The 21436-nt window shown below is 36.5% G+C and overlaps 1 protein-coding gene across 8 annotated transcripts in view; it reads right to left on the bottom strand.

The window, feature by feature from the left end:
* The window catches only part of KTN1 (kinectin 1), a 115678-nt gene that overhangs the window by 13321 nt on the left and 80921 nt on the right, over nucleotides 1–21436 (bottom strand). For 4 of the 8 annotated variants that reach the window (XM_037155623.2, XM_037155624.2, XM_037155621.2 and 1 more), the window contains exons 28-35: nucleotides 21247–21284; nucleotides 18772–18862; nucleotides 16316–16384; nucleotides 15016–15053; nucleotides 13456–13546; nucleotides 11318–11404; nucleotides 7988–8077; nucleotides 604–684 (exon numbers count right to left, since the gene is read on the bottom strand). In XM_037155623.2, the coding sequence (XP_037011518.2) occupies nucleotides 604–684; nucleotides 7988–8077; nucleotides 11318–11404; nucleotides 13456–13546; nucleotides 15016–15053; nucleotides 16316–16384; nucleotides 18772–18862; nucleotides 21247–21284 (585 nt within the window). The remainder of the gene's footprint in view (nucleotides 1–603; nucleotides 685–7987; nucleotides 8078–11317; nucleotides 11405–13455; nucleotides 13547–15015; nucleotides 15054–16315; nucleotides 16385–18771; nucleotides 18863–21246; nucleotides 21285–21436) is intronic. The other 4 variants (XM_037155626.2, XM_037155625.2, XM_053670036.1 and 1 more) reach the window with 2 other exon arrangements.

Consider the following 21436-nt stretch of genomic DNA (forward strand, 5'->3'; position numbering starts at 1 on the left):
GGGAAAGGGGATTTTAATCATGCCACCTAACAAAGACAAGTCCATCTCCCAAATTTCAGTAGTCAAGGATGAAAACAAGACTAGGTTCTGAACACTTCTAGTGATGGACGTGGGGACACGTCAGCAAACCGGTTTCTACCTACCTACCTCAACTGAGCGTTACTTTTTAACTCAGGCTAAAAAGAGAATAAGAGATAAATATTCAGTTTTAGAAATGAGTTATACAAGAGTCAAAGAAATGACAAACATTAACTCTGTATACAAATCAAATGCAAGGAAGACTTAGAACGTTTTCTCCAAAATGTATACAAAATCACCGTATAATTTCTCAAAAAAATCATTAGTCTACTCATAATATCGTATTTTGCCATGTGTACTGTGTACCCACGTTTTTATGTGCATTATATGTGGGATTTTTATGCCCATTATCACACCCATGCATAATGCTCATGCTTATTTTTCCTCAAAATTTGGGAAAAACAGTACACATTATACATGGCAAAATACAGTAGTACATGTTTCTTCTTCCCCAAACTTATAAAGACAAATTCTGATTTACTTCTTTTTTGGTTAAAACACAGGTGCTTCACATCTTAAACTAACCTTAACCTCCTCTGAGCCAGAAGTTCCAGTCACACATTCTTTTGCCTTCTTTTCAAATCCACGCAACCATTCACTATAACTCTGTGAAGAAGTATAAAAAAACCCAATTTCCAAAAATATCTAAATAAAATAGGTTAAAAAATTTTTAAATAAACAAATTACATGGTCATAAAAGAATGCTACACAAACAAACACCAACCCTCTGGAAATTTCAAAAAAGAATATAATGCATAAATTGTACATAACCAAGTCTTGAAAACAAATACCAAAAATATACGTATGTACTAACATCAAAATGAAATCTTATCGACCCAAACCCAAGGTATCTACAACTCATAGGTAGACAGTCGGGCTCAAATCCAGCCATCCCACTTACTAGTGCAGGACTAACAGATTTAATCTTTAAAACAGAGAAAATCTAGAGTGCATAACTTTTCTAGACATTTTTTTCAGGGAAACCATTTCTCTCAAAAATCAAGTATTCTGAGATTATAAACTAAAAGTTAACTGAAGATAAACTATTCAGAGGATTACAAATTCTCTGAAAGTTCTCCCAGGATTCTGAAAAAATTTCAAAATAAATAGGTATTATAAAGGGCTTTTAAAATCATAATGAGAAATGATAAGCATATACCAACATCTACTTGTTCAAACCAACAAAAACTATTTGTGCTGATAGATTAGCTGATGCAAACATAAGGCATATATCATCATTTTAGCCATTATTCTAAATTTCGTAACAATTTATTCTATATTTTTGATGCTTATGTAAACTTTAAAGTTTGATATAGTATTTATTTGTTAGATACTTTAAGTCAAATTTCTTCTTAGTCCTCATTTAAGCCTTTGGTTTAGTTTAATCTAAGAAAAAAAAAGAACACATGAAATTTATATTAACTGCTGTAATTTAAAGCTTCATTTACATGGCTGAATTAGGATTCTCTACACTGTATCAAATGAGAATTAGAAATGAAAAAAACTGGATGCTGAGATCTCCCAATAGTATGATACAACTTTGTAACATCTGCCACATCACTAATTAGACAAAAAAAAAAAAGCCTCTTCTTTTTTTTAAAAAGAAAAAATTTGCATTCCATTCTGACCTCATAAATTTGAACCAAGACTGAATGGATATTATGAAAATCCTACTTAGCTTCAAATACTAGCATTCACTGTAACTACAAGTCAGCTGAAAAACTAATGAAGTTGTTTCAAGTTTGTCAACCTCCGTCCAGGTCATACAGTTCAGACCTTCCCTGTGCCGATGAGGGGCACCACACCGCCCGTGAGGTCCTCCTGTCTTCGCCCCACCCGACTCCAGAAGCACTGAGCCTGGACCTGACCGGGCTTCTACCAACTACCAACTTAGGGAGTACACAGAGGACGGAGGAGCTCAATGGCACTCACTACAGGGTCTTGGACAGCTTAGATCCAGACTGGGAAACTGCATATAAAACCACCAGTTGTCTTTTTTAAGGGGGTAGGGGTAGGGACTGTTAACAAATAGAAGGGAACCCATGGAATAAAAAAGATCTAAGAGATAATCTTAAACCAATCACTTGTTGACCCTTACTTGAGTCCTAACTAAAACTACAATAAGTAGTTATTATTTCATTAAATAATAACTAAACTGACATGACAATTAGAGAAATGTGTTAACTAGATGTATGAAATTAGGGATTTAAAAAAATGTGGAAGTATTTATTTAAGGAATCCTTATCTTTTAGACGTACTTATAGAGGAAACATTCTGACATTTGGCTTCCTTCAAAATAATCTAGGAAGTACGTAGGAGGTAGAACAAGATGGTATGTATCATGGATTCACACTGTGTATTAGGAATAGTTGAAGCAGAATATTGTATATACCAGGTTCACTATACTATTCTCTCTACTTCTGAGTATGTATACAATTCTCCATTAAAATAAAAGAAAGATCTACATCAGCATTTTAGGAAACTATATACACTCACCAGCTTTCTCTGACCTCAAATATTCAATGTATTAATTGTCTGAATCAAAGCAACTCTTACCTCCCACTTAAAACACACACAACCTCAAGTAAAAGAAGCTGTTCTTTGTTATCCTTAAGACTTTTACTTGAAGACCTTAATAAATTATCACAATCTTGAGTTCTGAAATGAAAAGAGCTTGCTTCATGGTATTACATATTTAATTAAAACATAAAGTGTTCCTAAAACTAAAGAGCAATCACTTCAATGGCATTTTATTTTGAATAGGGCCATTAAGAACATTATTGGCTTATTAATCATTAAGAAATCATTCTTTCTGATAGACTTCCGGCCAAGATGGAGGCATAGGTGGAAACACTATGCCTCCTCGCACAACAAAGTTTTAGTAACCAAAACGCAATTGAAATACAGAAAATTGAACTGTACAGAAGTCCGACAACAACGAACCATTCAGCCAGACTGGTAAGAGGGGCAGGGTCAGGGGCTGATGGAGCGGAGTAGAGCAGAAAAGATTGGCCAGACGGACCCAGGAGCCCAGGCAGCAGTTGGCGGATCCCAGGTGTGGGGTGGCAACAGGCAGACCCAGTGGGGGCGCAAGGTGGCTGGCTGACCGCGGTCACACATTCGCACACACATAAACCAGGCGAAGGAGCAAGCAGTGAGACAGACTGCAGAGGCTAGGGCCCCAGCTCCGGGAATTAAAGCCTGAAAGCACCAAATGGAGAAACTTTGGGGGTCGAGGTGCCGGGAGAAGCTCCCAGGCTCACAGAAAGTTTGTTGGAGAGACCCACAGGGTCCTGGAGGGTGTACAGACCCGCACACCCAGGAGCCGGCACCAGGGGGGCCCGGTTTGCTTGCAGGATACTTCCTGCAAGTCCCCTGCAGAGGGGACTGAAATCCGAGAGAGAGTGGAACAAAGGCCATTGCCCTCTCTGACCCTACCCCCACATACAGTGTCACAAACCAGCAACTGGGTTGCCCTGCCCTGGTGAACACCTAAGGCTCTACCCCTCATACGTAATAGGCACCACCTGACCAAAACATGGCTCAGGCAGAAAAAGAGCTCAAAGCCCCAGAGCCAATATTTTTAAGAGACCAAGAAATAGCCAATCTATCAGATGCACAGTTCAAAACACTGGTGATCAGGATGCTCACAGAACTGGTTGATTTTAGTCACAAATTGGAGGAACAAATGAAAGCTAAACTCATTGAAATGAAGGAAAATGCACAGAAAACCAATAGTAATGGAAAGGAAACTGGGACTCAAATCAAGGGAGTGAGCCAGAAGAAAGAAAAATATGACCAAACAGAAAAGAATGAGGAAACAAGAATTCAAAAAGAAATTAGGAGAGGCTTAGGAACCTCCAGGACATCTTTAAATGTTCCAACATCCTAATTATAGGGGTACCGGAAGGGGAAGAAGAACAGCTATGAGTAGGACACTTATTTGAACAAATAATAAAGGTGAAATTCACCAATCTGGCAAAGGAAATCCAGGAAGCTCAGAGAGTCCCAAGGAAGTTGGACCCAAGAAGGAACACACCAAAGCACATCATCATTACATTAGCCAAGATTAAAATGAAGGAGAGAATCCTAGAAGCAGCAAGAGATAAGGGGACAGTCACCTACAAAGGAGTTCCCATCAGACTGTCAGCGGATTTCTCAAAAGAGACCTTCCAGGCAAGAAGGGGCTGAAAAGAAGTATTCCAAGTCATGAAATCCAAAGATCTACATCCAAGATTACTCTATCCAGCAAAGCTTTCATTTAAAATGGAAGGGCAGATAAGGTTCTTCTCAGATAAGGTTCTTCTCAGATAAGGTCAAATTCAAGGAGTTCATCATCACCAAGTCCTTATTACATAAAATGTTAAAGGGACTTATTTAAGAAAAAGAAAATAAAAATATGAACAGTGAAATGACAGCAAATTTAGAGTTATCAACAACCACACCTAAAACAAAAGCAAACTAAGTGGACAGCTAGATCAGGAGCGTAACCATAGAAATGGAGATCACATGGAGGGTTAGCAACAGGGGAGTGGGGCGGGGGGGAGAAGGTACAGAGAATAAGTAGCATAGATGGTAGGTAGAAAATAGACAGGAGGAGGGCAAGAATAGTATGGGAAATACAGAATCTAAAGAACTTGTGACACATGAACATAAACCAAAGGGGGGGGGAATGATGGGGGAGGGGGTGTGCAGGTTGGAGGAGAATGAAGGGGGGAAATGGGATAATTGTAATGGCATAATCAATAAAATATATTTAAAAAGAAAAAGGAAAACATGTGAAAAAAGAAAGCTGCAAAAATATAAAGCAATGCCATTCTTTTCACAATCTCTTTGACTTAGAAGATGTATTTTCCATAAAAATATATTATCTATTAAAAAAATCATTCTTCCCAAATATGGCATTTATTATCTTCTAGCTAATGTCTCATATTTAAAGTTTATTAGGACTTCCCATCAAGATGGCAGTGCAAACAGACACAGCTCACCTCCTCGCACAACCGCATCAGAATTACAACTAAAATATAGAATAACCATCACTCAGAACAGTCCGAAACTGAGTTGAATGGAAATCTGACAACTACAGACTTGAAGAAACCACATCCATCCAGACTGGTAGGAGGGGCACAGATGTCCAATGGGTTGGTCCCACACCCACAAGTAGTGGCTAAAAATTTGGGAGGGATTATTTCTGGAGAAGGAGTCCTAGCCCCACACCAGCACCCCGGAGCTCAGGGTTCCAATGCCAGGAAGAAAAGTCCCCCAAACTTCTGGCTGCGATAACCAGTAGGGATTGAGTTGGTAGAGGAAACTGTTGAACCCCCAAGCAGTTCCTTAAAGACCCACACATGGGCTCACCTGCTAAAACTAACTCCCTCTGAGTTCCAGCACCCGGTGGCAGCTTGAAGGGCACCAGTGGTATACCGGGAGAGGCTGAAGTGTCTGGCATCAAGGCAAACAGAAGCCACTGTCCCTTTTCTAAATCCTCCTGCCACAGAGCTGGAAGGCTGTTGCCATATCTGAGTCTCCATCAACCTGGCTAACACTGTCTGGCCTGCCTTGGAAATCCCCAAGGTCTCTGCCCCACCCAATTTCCAGCATACCCAAGCTGCTTTTCCATGTGAATAGGTAGTGTTGGCTCATGCTTCACAACTTCCTAAATCCTATCAAACAGGCAACAGCTGGCTTCAGTGAGCCCCAAGCCAAGCTCTGGCAACAGCCAGCCTAGATTCACAGCTTGGCTTTGCCTGGAACTCTCCAAGCCCAGCACAAGTGGCAGACATCTCAGATTGTTTTACAACTCAAGCAGAGTGCCCTGGGCAAAACGAAGGTGGGGGCTGGCCTTGGCCTGCATCACTTGGGAAACGTCAGGGCCAGTGTACCCAGTGGACAGCTACAGACCTATTCAGAGCACCAGCATGCTGCCTCTACACAGCTGATCCTTCACAGAGGGCAGAAGGTGGTGTTCAGTGGTCACAGCCAGTCCTTACAGCTGACTGGCCTGGGTGAATCCCTCCCATTGATCTGCCAACAGCAACCAAGGCTCAACTACAAGAGGAGGAAGTACTCAGCCAACATGAAGGGCCCATCTTGGGTACTTAGCTTGGATAACAGGGGAGGCTGTGCCACTGGACCCAACAAAACACCCCCTAAATTAGGCCACACTACCAAGACAGAGTCAAAGCAGAACTACCTAACACAAAGAAACAAACACAGGAAGGCTGCCAAAATGAGGCAAAGAAACATGGCCCAAATGAAACAGATCAAAACGCCAGAAAAAGAGCTAAATGAAATGGAGATAAGCAATCTATCAGATGCAGAGATCAAAACGCTAGTAATAAAGTGAGGATGTGAACAGCATAAAAAAAAATCCAGTCACAAATGAAGGATACACTAATTGAAATAAAGAGCAATTTACAGGGAATCAACAATAGAGTGGATGAAGCTGATATTCAAATCAATGATTTGGAACATAAGGAACCAAAAACAACCACACAGGAAAATAAGAAGAAAAAAGAATAAAAAAAAAAAATGAGGATAGTATAAGCAGTCTCTGGGACAACTTCAAGACGTCCAACATTCACACCATAGGGCTGCCAGAAGAAAAAGAGAAAGAGCAAGAAATTGGAAATCCATTAGAAAAAAACAGTGAAAGAAAACTTCCCTAATTTGTTGAAGGAAATAGACATGCAAGTCTAGGAAGCACAGAGAGTCCCAAACAAGATGGATGCAAAGAGGCCCACTCCAAGACACATCATAATTAAAATGCCAAAAGTAAAGATAAAGAGAGAATCTTAAAAGCAGCAAGAGAAAGCCCTTACTGATGTGGCTCAGCAGACTGAGCGCCAGCCTGGGACCAAAGGGTCGCCAGTTCGATTCTCATTCAGGGTACATGCCTGGGTTGCAGGCCAGGTCCCCAACAGGGAACATGTAAAAGTCAACCACACATTGATAATTCTCTCCCTCCTCTGCCCTCTGTCTAAAAGTAAATAAATAAATAATCTTATTTTTAAAAAGCAGCATGAGAAAAGAAGTTAGATACCTACGGAGGAGTGCCCATAAGACTGCCAGCTGATTTCTCCAAAAAAACTCTGCAGGCTAGAAAGAACTGGCAAGAAATATTCAGCCATAAAGCAGGGACCAACAGCCAAGATTGCTCCACCCAGAAAAGCTTTCATTTGGAATCAAAGAGCAGATAAAGAGCTTCCCAGACAAGAAAAAACTAAAGGAATTCACCATTACCAAACCATTATTATACGAACTGTTAAAGGGACTTAATGTCAGTTTTAATCTTCTTCTTTTTCTTAAATAACAAAATGGTAAAACATACATATCTATCAATAATTGGATCTAAAAAACTAACTAAGCAAACAAGAAGAATAGAGACAGAATCATAGATACAGGGAACATTTTGATGTCTGCCAGATGGGAGAGGGGTGGGGGTGAATGGGTGAAGAGGTGAGGCGATTAAAAAGTACACATCAGTAGTCACAGAATAGCCATGGGGATGTGCAGTACAGTACAGGAAAGGCAGTGGCCAAAGAACTCACATGCATGATCTGTGACCATGAACAATGGTGGGAGGACTGCCTGAGAGAGCAGGTGGTGCTGTGTGGAGGGGGGCAAAGGGGGAAAAGTCAGGACAATGGTAATAGCACAATCAAGAAAATATAATTAAAAACTAAAGTTCAGAGATACAATAAAAGTATCAGCTAAGTAAACACAAATAAGTTTTGAATCAAGTTAAATGACCTTCACTACCTAAAAGCACCCTAGGTTAAAAATGGAAGAGAATAAGGAAGCGATGCACTACCGAAACCAAGTGCAAAGTACAAATGCAACTTCTCCACGACTTCCTTGACGGGTGGTAAAAATGCCTTGTTTTGAAAAAATAATAAATAAATCTTACCAAATTAGAAGGAACAGACACCTTTGGAAATAGTTTTTTGAGAACTTCTTTAGCTTCCAACTCAACAGCTTCCACATGTTGCTGTCTTTCCTAAAGCAGAAGATTGAATCAAACTTACAAGATTATGGAATTGAAAACAAAAAACAAGGTGAGGTCTTTTAAGCTCTAGGGGAGGAGGAAGACAAAATGTGTTCAAAACTTATCTTAATACTGACAAATATTAAATTTTTCCCACTTTAAAATGTGAAAATGCTTCCATAAAAAATCTACAAAATCTCTAGAGCCCCCTAAATAACAAGTCATGTCTTATGTTAATCAAGCCAAGGCCATATCTGACCACACAGAAATTTTCCTTGCCATTAGAAATCAAGTGATGTGTCCCTCCAGGAACACTTCGAAAACCAAATAAAACCCAAAACACAAAATACATTTTCTGCAGCTAAAATCTTAAACTGCATCTACAAAAACCACTTTCTATAGCTGAGACAATCGACATGTAGAAAGTAAGCATCTGGGCAACAGAACTGAGGCTTACTGACTGGCAAATCTCTACAAAAACACAGGTCACTGATGGACTATAATGCCAGGGGATTCAAATGGCAACTTTCATTATTTCCAGCTTCAAGACCAGGTGAAACTACTTAGGCTAAACAAAGAAAAAAATCATAATTTGATGGATGGTGCACATGGGAAAAAGGAGGAGAAACTGATGTCATATTACGTCACCAGTGCCAAGCATCAATCAAGAAGACTAACTGTGACACTTGTGTATGGACTCTGTCAGCTATAAAGTTTAAGTCTTAGAAATGCATGTCTAAATTTGGTGAATTTAAATCCAAATCCAAGTCTAATGGATACCAATTAACTCAAAACCATGGTTTGTCAAAATTAGGGTAATGGCTTGATCGCATACAAAATAAAAATCCAATATTGAAACTATCTACAAAATAAAAAATGAGACCTAAAAAAATGCACATCTAAACCAAGCCAAAAAAAACCCTGTCAAAACATCTGTGAAGTTCACCATGTGGCAAAAGACAAGCAAGCTAGCAAGATCTCAACCCTATATTCCCCACACTTAAATGTGATCTTTGGAATCTATTATAGGTTTAAGATGCATACGCTTCAAGAAAATCTAGTAACATGAAAATCTAAAGTCACACAATAAAAAACTAGAGATTAATCACATTTTCTACACACAAAAAGCTGTTACTTTATTCAGGATTAGTGGCAGGATTTAAAAAGAGACCCTTTAATGGAGTATTTTAAGTAATTCAATAAAGTCGACTATTTCTCAGGAATACACCCACCTAACTGCACAAAATATGGAATACTCATTCAAGGACAATGCTTAACTAGCAATCGGAGACCACTAAGAGGTCATTTTTTACCATCTGACCATAAAAATGGCAGAGCAGTATCTAAAGAAAATCACTTAGGGAAAGAGACACTGTGACACAGAATGTTTTTCAAAAATTTCCTAAGGGAAAAAGAATCTAAAGAAAGTAAGTGTCTAACTTTTAGCCAAGAGGCATAATGATGAGAAGTTACTTTTAATTTGTATTAACAATTTTAGCTAAAAAGTTTTCATTTGACAAAGTAGTTTGGTTGAGGATACAATCTCTTGTAACATCTACAAGAGATCCGATAATGGAAAACTGCATCATTGTAATTTCCTTACTATCTTAACCTAAGTGTAACATATGTAAAGTATATAACATTTATAGTAGCTCCTCAAGAATATTTACTCTTTACAGCACAACTTCTGATTCTGAGTAAATCAGTACCACTTTACACCTATGCTGAGGACCAGGTTCCACTAAAATAGAGAAGGATTGTAAAGTCTATTCTCTGTAGATTACGAGCTATGCAAGAAGCCACCAATGCACTTGGTGGTAAGTTTTGAAATGCGGATAAATTTTTTACTCATCACCAAATACACGATGAAACATGGACAAACTCTAGCTTTCTTCTGGAACCATAACATGCCAGAATGCCTATGATAAGCAGCAAATAACTTCTTGCAGAATGATTAAGAAATTAGCACTTCCCAGATACCCCGTCTTATTACTAAAATAAAAGCTAAAATGTAGCTCTTAACCATGAAAAACAAAATTTTAAAAACCACCAGAAACTATGCCAGGACCCCACTGCTGACCGGACTGACTGCCACTGCTCACGACAAGACAACACCCTCCCTGGACCAGCTTTCTCTGCTCCCAGCACCTGCCAGCTGTCTCAAGTTCAGGTTTTAGTGAAAATTAGGTCTAGGCAGGTAAGTATATAAGTAAATTTCCATTACACGAAAGGAAATATATCTATAAACATATAATGATTAAAGAAATTATTAAAACCCTACTTAAATAAAAAAGGCCTTCAAAGGTCACTAAGACTTCCATTTAAAATTCAACAGATTACCTCAGCACACAAAATACTTATAGAATGCTGAACTGAATCACTTATTAAGAGCTTTATTAACCCATCTGTAAAATTCAATATTACTATTCCACATTTATTCTTGGTAGGAATTTTCAAAACGCTTGACTAATCTGGCACATTCACTTCTCAAAATCTTTAAAACAACTTCTCCTTATTTATAATTCATTAGAAATCTTCAAACCCATGGACAACTTGAGCTCAGGGAGAATATCCTTTATCACATTAAAGACAGGGAGAGATGTTTCAGGAGTACGATACATACTCTGCTCAAGAGAATTACCCCTTATAGTAACATTTCATACCAAACATAACACATGTATCATTACTGCCCAGCTACTTCAAAACCTAACGTTTAATTTTATTCCCCTCTCTTGTAAGGAACTATCCCCAATAACATACCAAGAAGTGATCCCTTCCCTGCACTTTTAAAGACTTGTATTATATTCTACCTTGTGTGAGTATCTGGGAGTGCCCCAAAGAACCTAGGAGAGTTTACTGTGCATTGTAGGTGCATCCTAGGCATTTCAATGTACTTCTTCATGGAGACATTTTTGGCTCAAGATTTTCATCAAAGGTTTAACATCCAATGCAACAGGCACACACTGTGAATCTCACAGGAGCTTACATGGGAGGCACAGCTCTCCTGAGACTCTTCAGCTTAAAAGCAGTAATCACCGAAGCTTAAACAACCAGGTAATCACAACAAACCAGCATGCCCAAAATTAAAGCTTCAAGGAGTAGATGAAAAAAGCAGAGATGGCAGGGATGATAAATGTGGATGGATAAGATTTTATATTTAAATTGCAGTATAATTAAATGCTTTAGTCTGTTTTTAAGACAAGCTGCAGATTTTCTGTTCAATGGATTGCTTCTAGGAGTTAGCATTACAACCTTGGAAGTCTTGTTCACTTTGTCCTGCAGCATTTTTTCAGTTGATGCCAATGCTTCCATTGCTTCCCAGTTTTTCTCCCGAAGGTCCTAATCATTTTTAGAAAGAATGATTTCAGTTGATCCATTATTGAAAGATTTTTGCTTTTTATTTCATCAGTATTTTGCACTGCATTTAAATGCTGGTTACTGCAAAATTATTTCAATGGAAAAAATATGTATATTAGCAAAAAATAAAAAGCAATGTTTAGAAATTTGAATGAGAAAATAAAGATGCCCACTTTGCATGTTTTAGTATTCACGCCAAATATGCCAGCTTTAAAGTAGTTACTGTGCACATGTGACAAAGAAGAAAGCATTGAAAAGTAAACACACATACCAAGATTACAAATGATTTCAGATACACTGAATATTAAAGAATTAAGGACCAAGCAAATACTTAAGAATGCAAAAAGCTTTACATGTGACTTTCAAATGAGGCCCTGTATCACTCATAGGACTTTCCACTGAAGCTTAATTTTTTTTCTCTAAATGTTTTATTGAATTAACACATTTCGAGTCTACCTAGGAATGATATAGTAACTCACAGTGCTTCTGTATCTTTCTTGGCATGGTCAAATGTGTATGTCATAAAGCAACCTAACATGAACTGTGTGAGGTATTTGATCCAGGCAAACCAGGAGGCAGGAAGGCTATAAAACATACTCTCTTGGAAGAGAAACAGAGGTCATTGGAAACAGAACCCTGAAAGATGTATCTCGTTTAACAGCATTTCATTAACAAATACAAGAAAGGACAAACTGCTCTATGTCAGTCGTTCTTCAGATTAAGAAATTCAAACAGATTAAAAACAAAAAATAAAAAGCCAATAACCACCATTTATTGAATGTCTACTTATGTTCCCAATACTGCGCTTGGCACTTCACATAAATTCTCACTGATCCTCACGACAACCCTAAGAGGCATTTATTCCCACGGTATAGATGGGGAATCCACAGCTCAGATAGTTTAAAAACTTAGGTCAAGTGTACACAACAAATGAAGTGGCAGAACTAGCAACCTGCTTGCCTCCAGTGTCCTGGCTCCTTTCACACACATCAATGCCTCCAGCGTTGCTGTAGCTGCTGCTGCTGTTGCTGCATTAGAATGGCATTTACTGTGCACACTTTATCTCAGTATCCCAATAACAAAACACAGTTAGGATGTTAGCAGTATATTGGCAAAATCAATTCCGGTTTTGTGGCCAAGCGACGCCATTAGTAATGATGCTATTAGTAATATTACACAAATACATGAGGGCAATTCCCATACCTAATTTTGACAAACTTAGAGGTGCAGGGACATTTCAACTTGTTAAACTGATAAATTAATGCAAACTCTGAAAATTTTACTTTTGTTAGAAAACACATCAATTTACTATTAATATCCCCTTAAATTTCATTAATTTTTTAAGCTTCCTTAAATCTTAGCAATCATACATTTTTGTGCAAAAATTCCTTCTCTACCAAAAATGTTTGTATTTTCCTTACAGGTGTCACCTTCTGGTCAGAAAAAATTGAAGAAATTCACCTTAATTCACTATTTAAATTTGGTAAGAGTATCAGGATTTATACTCCTTAGAGCACTTCCCATTTCAGCGTAAAAGTATCCAGGTCCTAACATGCTTAATTCCCTCATTTCGAACCACCTCAGTTAAAAAAAAAGGAGGTTCCAGGAAACTCTGAAAGATTTAATTACTGAAAATACTTCATCTGAATGCTAGCATTACTTTTAGTTTACAGAGAGGAAATACCTTGATTTTAAAATGTTGAACTGAAGGAATAATTTTCCCAAATAAGAGTTCAATAGAAAGTCAACTATATTTTAATAAAAAAATTAATCTGAAGCTGTAATAATTATGGCTTCAATATTTTAAATACTATTCAGAAGTATACAAATTGATCTTTTCATTTATTCATTTTAAAAAACCTGTTCTCCAATAAAATTATCCCAATAATCCTCCCCAAAAAAGCTATACACAAAATAATACTTACAAAGATTAAGAAAAATCTAAAGTAAAAGATATTTGTTTAAATTCTGAACCATGATACTTCAGTGAACAACTAAAAAGAAAAGCTTTATTCCAATAAAGATATGCTTACATTATTTTTCTTCCTCTGGTGTTCAACGGCATCCTTCAAAAAATCTAACTCACTCTGGAGACCAGTTATTTCCTTCTCTCTTTCTGAAATTCTAAACCAGAACATAATGCATAAAGCAATATTTTAGGTAAACAGTGAATATAATATCTGTTACAAAATAAAAACAGCAAGTAAATGACGCTTTGAAAAATTCATTAATAAGCAAACTCTTTAAGCTTTGCTACTATTACTATAGAAAGCCTATCCATGAATTCTTACTCAGAAATAATTTTTTAAATAAACTGTTACAATAGGACATGCTGACATTGAAGTGAAATTTCATTAAGTGAAATCATCCCCTAAAAAAAATGGTTCATGAATGTATGAACTGCTATAGTTGTAGTTATTTCTACTTTTATCTGGGGTAGTAAGGTTGCTATTCTCAGAAGAGTGAAGTTGATGTAGAAGCACTCTCTTAAATATATTAATTTTTCCAGAAAGTAATGAAATCAGTTGTGAATTTTTTTAAGTGGCTAATCCACAATAAAAATACACTATTAATGTGGGGTAGGTATTCCCTTGTCATTTTCCTAATGGTCACAAGGTTTTTGTTTTTCTGGTTGTGTTTAACAAGTTAATTATTTCCAAGAAATGAAGAAAGCAATGGCAAAAAGTCACAATTCAATTCTGTTGTATTAAAGAGCAGCCTGAGTAACAAGTTAAATTACGAATGTTGAATAGCTCCTCCCTAAGAATAAGGCTCCACACAAGGGGCTGGCAAACTAAAGCTCTTGAGTCTGCTTCTGTATGGTCCTCCAGCTGAGAGCTGATCGTACATTTTTTTAAATAATATATACATACATATACATATATATATACACAAAACAGACCTATGTGGTCCACAAAGCCTAAAATATTCCCCATTAGGCCATTTACAGAAAAAGTTTGTTCACCCTTGCTCTACATGGTCAAACCCAAGACTCACTTTTACAGCAAACAATTCTAAACTAGTAAACCACCAACTTTGTAAACAAGTCATAATGAAAGAACATAATGAAAGAACAGGTAATACTTATATCACCTATCAGTTAATATGCTCGACATTTAACATGTTGAAACATACCTATCTGAAATGACCTTTAAATGTACGCAGCCAACAATTAAAAAATTCCGTTAAAAAAGAGTCTCTTTAAAAGAGAACAAGCATAAAGATTATAAGATTTTTTTCAAAATGCATAAGCTAAGCCAAAATGTTCATTTAATATTCCACCATGATAGAATAAATGTGAAAATTTAGATTAAATAAGAAAAGCCTTCAAAAAGCATTGTTTAATTTTGACTGATTTTAAATGCCTCCAAAATAAAATCTAGATAAAATGTTCAAAGAAATACAAACACCATAAAAGGTACATTAGCTCAGCCAAAGGCACAGCTAAGCTCTACTGATATGCAGTTCAAAAGCCAAATAGAAATGTAAAAATTGGGTGACCAGTTGCAGTTATATTAAATTGCTTATTTTAGAACTATTTAGTACACAAAAAGTTACCACTTTTCAAATTATGAATCAAAATTATTACTTACATTTTTAATAGTTCTTCATGTGGGGAAAAAGAAGATGCCTATTAAAAGAGTTAAATGTTATTTCAAAACAAAGCTTTCTAAAAGACTAAGAACTTGCCTATTCTCAGATATAAATTAAGATAACGCCAAAGGTAAAAATTACATACATTCTATATATCACCAAGTAACTTTAATAAAAAACAAGTAAAAACTGATAAAAAGTACTGAGTGCACCATGGCTGGTGTAGCTCAGTGGATTGAGCACGGGCTTGTGAAGCAAAGGGTCGCCGGTTCGATTCCCAGTCAGGGCACATGCCTGGGTTGCTGGCCAGGCCCCCAGGGGAGGACACATGAGAGGCAACCACACATTGATGTTTCTCTCCCACTCTTTCTCCTTCCCTTTCCCCCCATCTAAAAATAAATAAATATATTTTTTAAAAAAGCACTGAGTCCTAAATAAAATCTTCACCATTACTACATACTTAAACTCTTTGTTTAACAAATATTTATCAATTTCCCATAAGGTGCAAAGGATGAGTGAATACCTTAAAATTTTCATACTGTGTTATTTTCTATCTGACTACACTAAGCTTCTGAAATTCAAAAAATACCATAAATGAAGTCAAAAGAAAAATTAGTTAACTTGCCTGTAACAAAAAGATTTTATATAAATATAAAGGTATATAGCCCTTCACATATATTTATTCATTGATGACCACAATATCTCAAATTAAACTTCTATATGCTTCTTGTCAATAGAGACTAATTTTTTTGCCCCTCAAAATGCTTTCTTAGTTTATTCATATAGGTTCAGAAATTAATTTAAAGGATATTCTGATAGCATGTTTAATTTTTTTTATTTTAACCAAGAAGAATTATACCTCAAAAAAGTATTTGAAACAGCAGTAAACTATTACTTGTAATATCACACATTTCTTCGTTTCTTTCCAATTACTGATGTTTCATCTGAGGTAGGGAGTGGCTGGGTGTACACATAAGTTAAAACTGACCTCTATGGGATTTTAACTGACTTGCTTGAAAAAAATTCTAGAAGACCTGAAAACACACACACAGATACATAGCAGATATGGAATACAGATCAATATTATTTGTGCATATTTTATAAAGTATAGGTTTTATCTTGGATATGGCACAGCGAATTGCTTTGATTTTCAGGAAACTTGATAAACACACATAAATAAAAACAACATGTACTTTGTTCTTAATGAACAGCCAAAATGGTAAGAATACTTGTAAACCACCATGGGTTATACAATTTTTCACCATACAAATCAATGTCAAGTCACCTACCAGTACCTACCTGTTGGCAGTTCTGTTGTTTAAGCTGCTCAATTTGGGGTTTAAACAATTTGTTTTCATCTTGTACCTCCTATTTAAACAGAAATTAAACATCAATACCCAGACAGACATTTTTATTCCTTGTATAAACTTTTGAAACATATCATGTACGCAAGGAAAACTCTAAAATAGTAAAAATTTTAAGAGGGTATAATAATCCCTAATTACAAAATAATTCGATTTATTTAGTACTAGCCTGAAAGTGGGTATATTTCAACGGAAGAAAACAGAATCCAGAAACAGACCCAAATACCTATAAGAATTTAGAACCAGTGGCATTTCCAACCAGCAGGACACATTCTAGTGATACCCTGGGCTAGATGCTACTTTGCCGTGGGGGCTGACCCGCGCACTGAGTGTGTTTCGCAGCGCCCACGGTCTCCATCCACTAGGCGTGACAGCGGCCCTCTGCTAGCTGTGGCGAACACACATGTCTCCAGATATTGCTCAAGGTCCCCTAGGGGGCAGAACTACTGAGGTAAAATAATCATGGATTATTTAATAATGTGGCTAGCCTTTTGTTATAAGTTTAAATGTTATTCCCATAACTTACTCAAAGGATAAAACATCTAAACAAAAATAAATCATAAATATATTAGAAATATGTGAAATGCTTTTATGGTCAAACCATGAGAGATATATCTTTCATCCCAAGACTTAAAACTCAAAGAAGTACCTACATTGGTGTACATAAAATTAAGACAATACCAAAGGTAAAAATTACATATATTCTGCATGTCGCCAAGCAATTTTAATAAAAACATGTACAAATTTATAAAAAGTACTGAGTGCTAAATAAAACCTTCACTGTTACTGTTACTTCACTGTTATTCTTCCACTGTACACAAAAGTTTTAAATTTCCAAAAGGAGGGAAAAAAACACAAATGAAGTCAAAAGAAAAACTTAAACAAACAAATCACCTCACACATGCCAAAATGAATTTCCCTTACGTTAAAAAGGATCTTACAAATTAGTAAGAAAAGTTAACCTGGAGAAAAAATGTGGGAAAAATTAAAGGCCAATGCACACACAGAGGAGGAGTGCTTAACATCCCTCACAAACGCTAATTAAGAGTCTGACCGTCTACCAAGCATAACACCAAATATTTTGATCTTTGCCGGCATTGGGGATCTCTGTCGTCTATCAGAGGGTCCTCCACGAATGTTACCCAACAAAGTTAAAATGGGCCTGTGTGGGAGGCAATGGGAATAGGACAGAACCACTACTCGAGTATGAAATGTGAACATGAGTAGTTAGAGACAACGCAGGCTTCTAAAATCTGCTATCGCTTGAAATGAATGTTCTGTAAGTACCTTCAATATTAACTCCATGAAGGCAAGGATGTACTAATTGTCTATTTTAACTATCTCTTCCAAAAAGGAAATTTAAAAACCTCTGCAGAAACCTCTGAATCATAATTTCACTTTTAGGAATTTTAGGTACAGATATACTAGCAACAGTATTGAAAATTTGTGTGTAAGAATATTCACCATAGAATTATCATAACGAGAATCACAACTGTAAATAATCTAGGTATCCATAAACTAGGATGACACAACCGTAAAACAAAATTCCATAAAGGCTTTAATGCCATAAAGCCATTAAAAATAAAAGACAGAAAAGTGTTTATGTGCAAAGATCTCAAATACATTATTAATGGGGGAGAGGGAGCAAAATACACATGTATGGTTAAATACAAAAAACGATTAAGTATACTTGTAACAGGGTGCAGAGCAGAGGTCCCCCAAAATAGCAGAGCATGTTCCCCACACACCTCAACTGGGGGAAGGAGGAGAGGGTGAGTCAGTAAGACACTTTGCGTTAACAATGGCAAGCAATAGCTGTGCTGCTGCCTCAGGGAAAAGGCACATGTTTTTCCGGAGACACCCCAGATCCCGAAGGAGACTGGAAGGAGAGACCTGCCACAGTGGACGGCAACTCTGAGACCCACTGAGAGCATTTTCCAAAGAGGACAGAGATCTGCGTGAGCAACCGGCTTAAGGACAGATAAGGATGTGGGGAACTCCTGGGCGTGGGTTTGGCTTACAGCCTTTTGGGGAGCAAGGGAAGTGCTGGGTTTTGTGACAGACAGGGCACTGAGGAGAAGTGCTCTCCACACTGCCAAGTTTGGAAACCTGTAAATAAAAACCTGATTTCTCCAACACTAATTGTTGGGCACTGAATCAAGGCGCCACGTGGCCGAGCCCTGATTTGCTTGGTTACTTACACACTTGTGCTTGGGCATGTTCTCAGAAGATATGCAATCAAATATAATAAGTGATCTTTGAGGAATGAGACCCAGTAGGTAGGTGGGAGGAAGAGTCATTCTGTATTCTATTTTCTTTTGTAGTAGTTAAAATTGTTTCAAACATCCAAAGACAATATTCACAAAATTTATTTTAAGTAAGCATATTCACCTGTAGCAGCTTTGTTTTGCTAGAAAGATCACTCTCCCTCTCTTTTGGCATACTTTCTACTCTCTTCATTTCATTTTCCTTTTCTTTCAACCTAGAATTTTTACAAAGATCTTATATTTAGTTATACACATAAGAAAAGGACAACCAGACTCCATTTCATCTGTAAGATAAAAAAAGATAGCAGAAACAATTCCTATCAGCTTTCTTCCCATATTATACCAACTTATAAATGTTTTAAAAAACAACTATTTCCAGAATTTTCAACTCAAAATCAAGTACATCCTAAAACTGCTACAATTTATTTCATACTTAATAGTTCTTAAGGAAGTACAGCTTTATCTAGGATGAAAATTTTAAATGAAAGCCATAATTAGATTAAATTTGGAATACAATTTTATTCCAAAACCTTTGTACTAAAGAGATGCTACATATAATTTAATCTGGTTCTCTCTAATCCGTCATAGATATGTCTTACTATATATACAGACCACATGAATCCCAATTTCCTTTGTCACCTTAAACACAGATCTCTCTAGCATAACACTTAACAATATGAAATGATCTGTTTAACTATATATTTCCTCAGGCAGACACCCATTTTAGCCATTTCAGTATTCCTAGTATCAGAAGGCACAAAATAGGCTTTGAAATATTTGCTGAGTTGAATATTATTTTTATCCCATCTTAATTTCAACATGTTTACTAGGTTTACTTGAAAACTGACAAAAAGCCTCATGGCTGGTGTGTCCCAGTGGACTGAGTGCTAGCCTGTGAACCAAAGGGTCACCGGTTCAATTCCCAGTCAGGGCCCATGCCTAGGTTGTAGGCCAAGTCCCCAGTTGGGGGCATGCGAGAAGCAACCACACACTGATGTTTCTCTCCCTTTCTTTCTCCCTCCCTTCCTCTTTCTCTAAAAATAAGTAATTTTTTTTAAAAAGTAAGAAAAATGACAAAAATGCATACACAAAGAGTGAAATTAAGAACTAAAAAGAAACAACAAATCTTAAATGCATATTACTACGTGAAAGAAGCTAATCTGAAAAGGGTACATACTATATGACTCAAATCATATGACATTTCTGGAAAAGGCAAAATAATGGGCAGTAAAAAGATCAGAGGCTGCCAAACAGCTGGGGGAGGGAAGGCAGGAAAGGTGGGAAGGTAGGAAGGGGAGGGGTGGAGGAAGGGGTAGGTGAAGCATAAGAAGGAGACTTTTAGCACAGCAAAACTATTTCTTTATGATACTGTAAAAATGGATATATGTTATTATACATTCCTGAAAATCCATAAACTATACAAGACAAAGAATGAACCCTAATGGAAACTATAAACTTTAGTTAATAACAATGTATCAATCTTGGTTCATCAATCGTAACAAATGTACCACTAACACAAGACATAAATAATAAGGGACATAGTGGAGGGAGGTATATGGGAAATCTATACTTGTCTCTCAATTTTTTATGTAAACCTACAACTGCTTCCCCTACAAAATACTCTAGTAACTTTAAAAAAAAGTGAAGTAGAAATAAATTTAAAATTACATACTTTAAAGATCTATATACTTACTACAAATAGGCCACAATCATATTCTAATCTATGACCAAGTGTGACAAAAGCACCTAGACAGTTATACAATACCCACAAGACAATTAGTTGTACAAATGAGCAATCTTAGTGCCGAGAATAGAGACCTCTCCTTTGTCTTCCTGAAGGCAATGACCTAATATATATTCTCAGTGTCTTACTTCTAAAAACACAGATTATTAGGCTACTTCTTAAACATCAATAAAGACTGATGACATCACACCAAAGCAAAAATCTCTTAAAGGTAATTCTAGAGGGGACCAAAAAGATAAGCTCCAGGTACCCTTTTCACCACTGTAAATTGATTTACTTTAAGAAAACAGTCTTTGTAGGATATAAAATTTTCTAAGGCAAATGTCTACAAGACCAATACCTCTTATGCTAATCAGATATAATATTTTTACTACTCTGCACAGCATACCTGACAAAACAGCAGATACCCTTTTCCCCAGTAAACAAGTTACTTTTATGGAAAGAGTAAATATTTATTATCAAGATTACAGTTAAAATTAGCATCTGGTTAATTCAAATATATTCTTTCAAATACTAAAATAATTTTAACTTGAAATAGTTCTAACTTCTCTTTACAAAATTTGCATACTTAGTTTTTTGAGGAAAAAACATAAAATCAGTCTATACTGAGCAGAAAGAATATTTCAGAAAATGGATTTGAAGGGTTTGTAAAGGATAAAGTCTCCAGGTATTTGAAAGCACCTAAAGGGCCCATGTTTTATTATACCGAACAGAGACTTTGCTTATGGGCCTCTGGACTACAATTCCTACTTAATGAGAAAGTTAATGACATAGAAGAAATGTGTTAAAATATTCAAGCATGTTTTGAAAAATAATGAGAACTTGCTCTTTACAATGCTGGCTAAGTGTACTTACACAGTCCCAAGTTCTTCAAATTGTGATGCAGAACATACCTATGAAACAGATTCCCACTTTTAGTTCTAACATTAAAAAGACCAGGTACTATAACATATACACATATACAGAATACCTCACTAATAGTATAAAAACATAATTATATGTGATAAATTTAAGACTGTCATTTATAAAACAGAAACAATGAATT

The sequence above is a fragment of the Artibeus jamaicensis genome, unplaced genomic scaffold (assembly GCF_021234435.1).
Source record: "Artibeus jamaicensis isolate MK-2021 breed Jamaican fruit bat unplaced genomic scaffold, CSHL_Jam_final contig_548, whole genome shotgun sequence".
Lineage (NCBI taxonomy): Eukaryota > Metazoa > Chordata > Mammalia > Chiroptera > Phyllostomidae > Artibeus > Artibeus jamaicensis.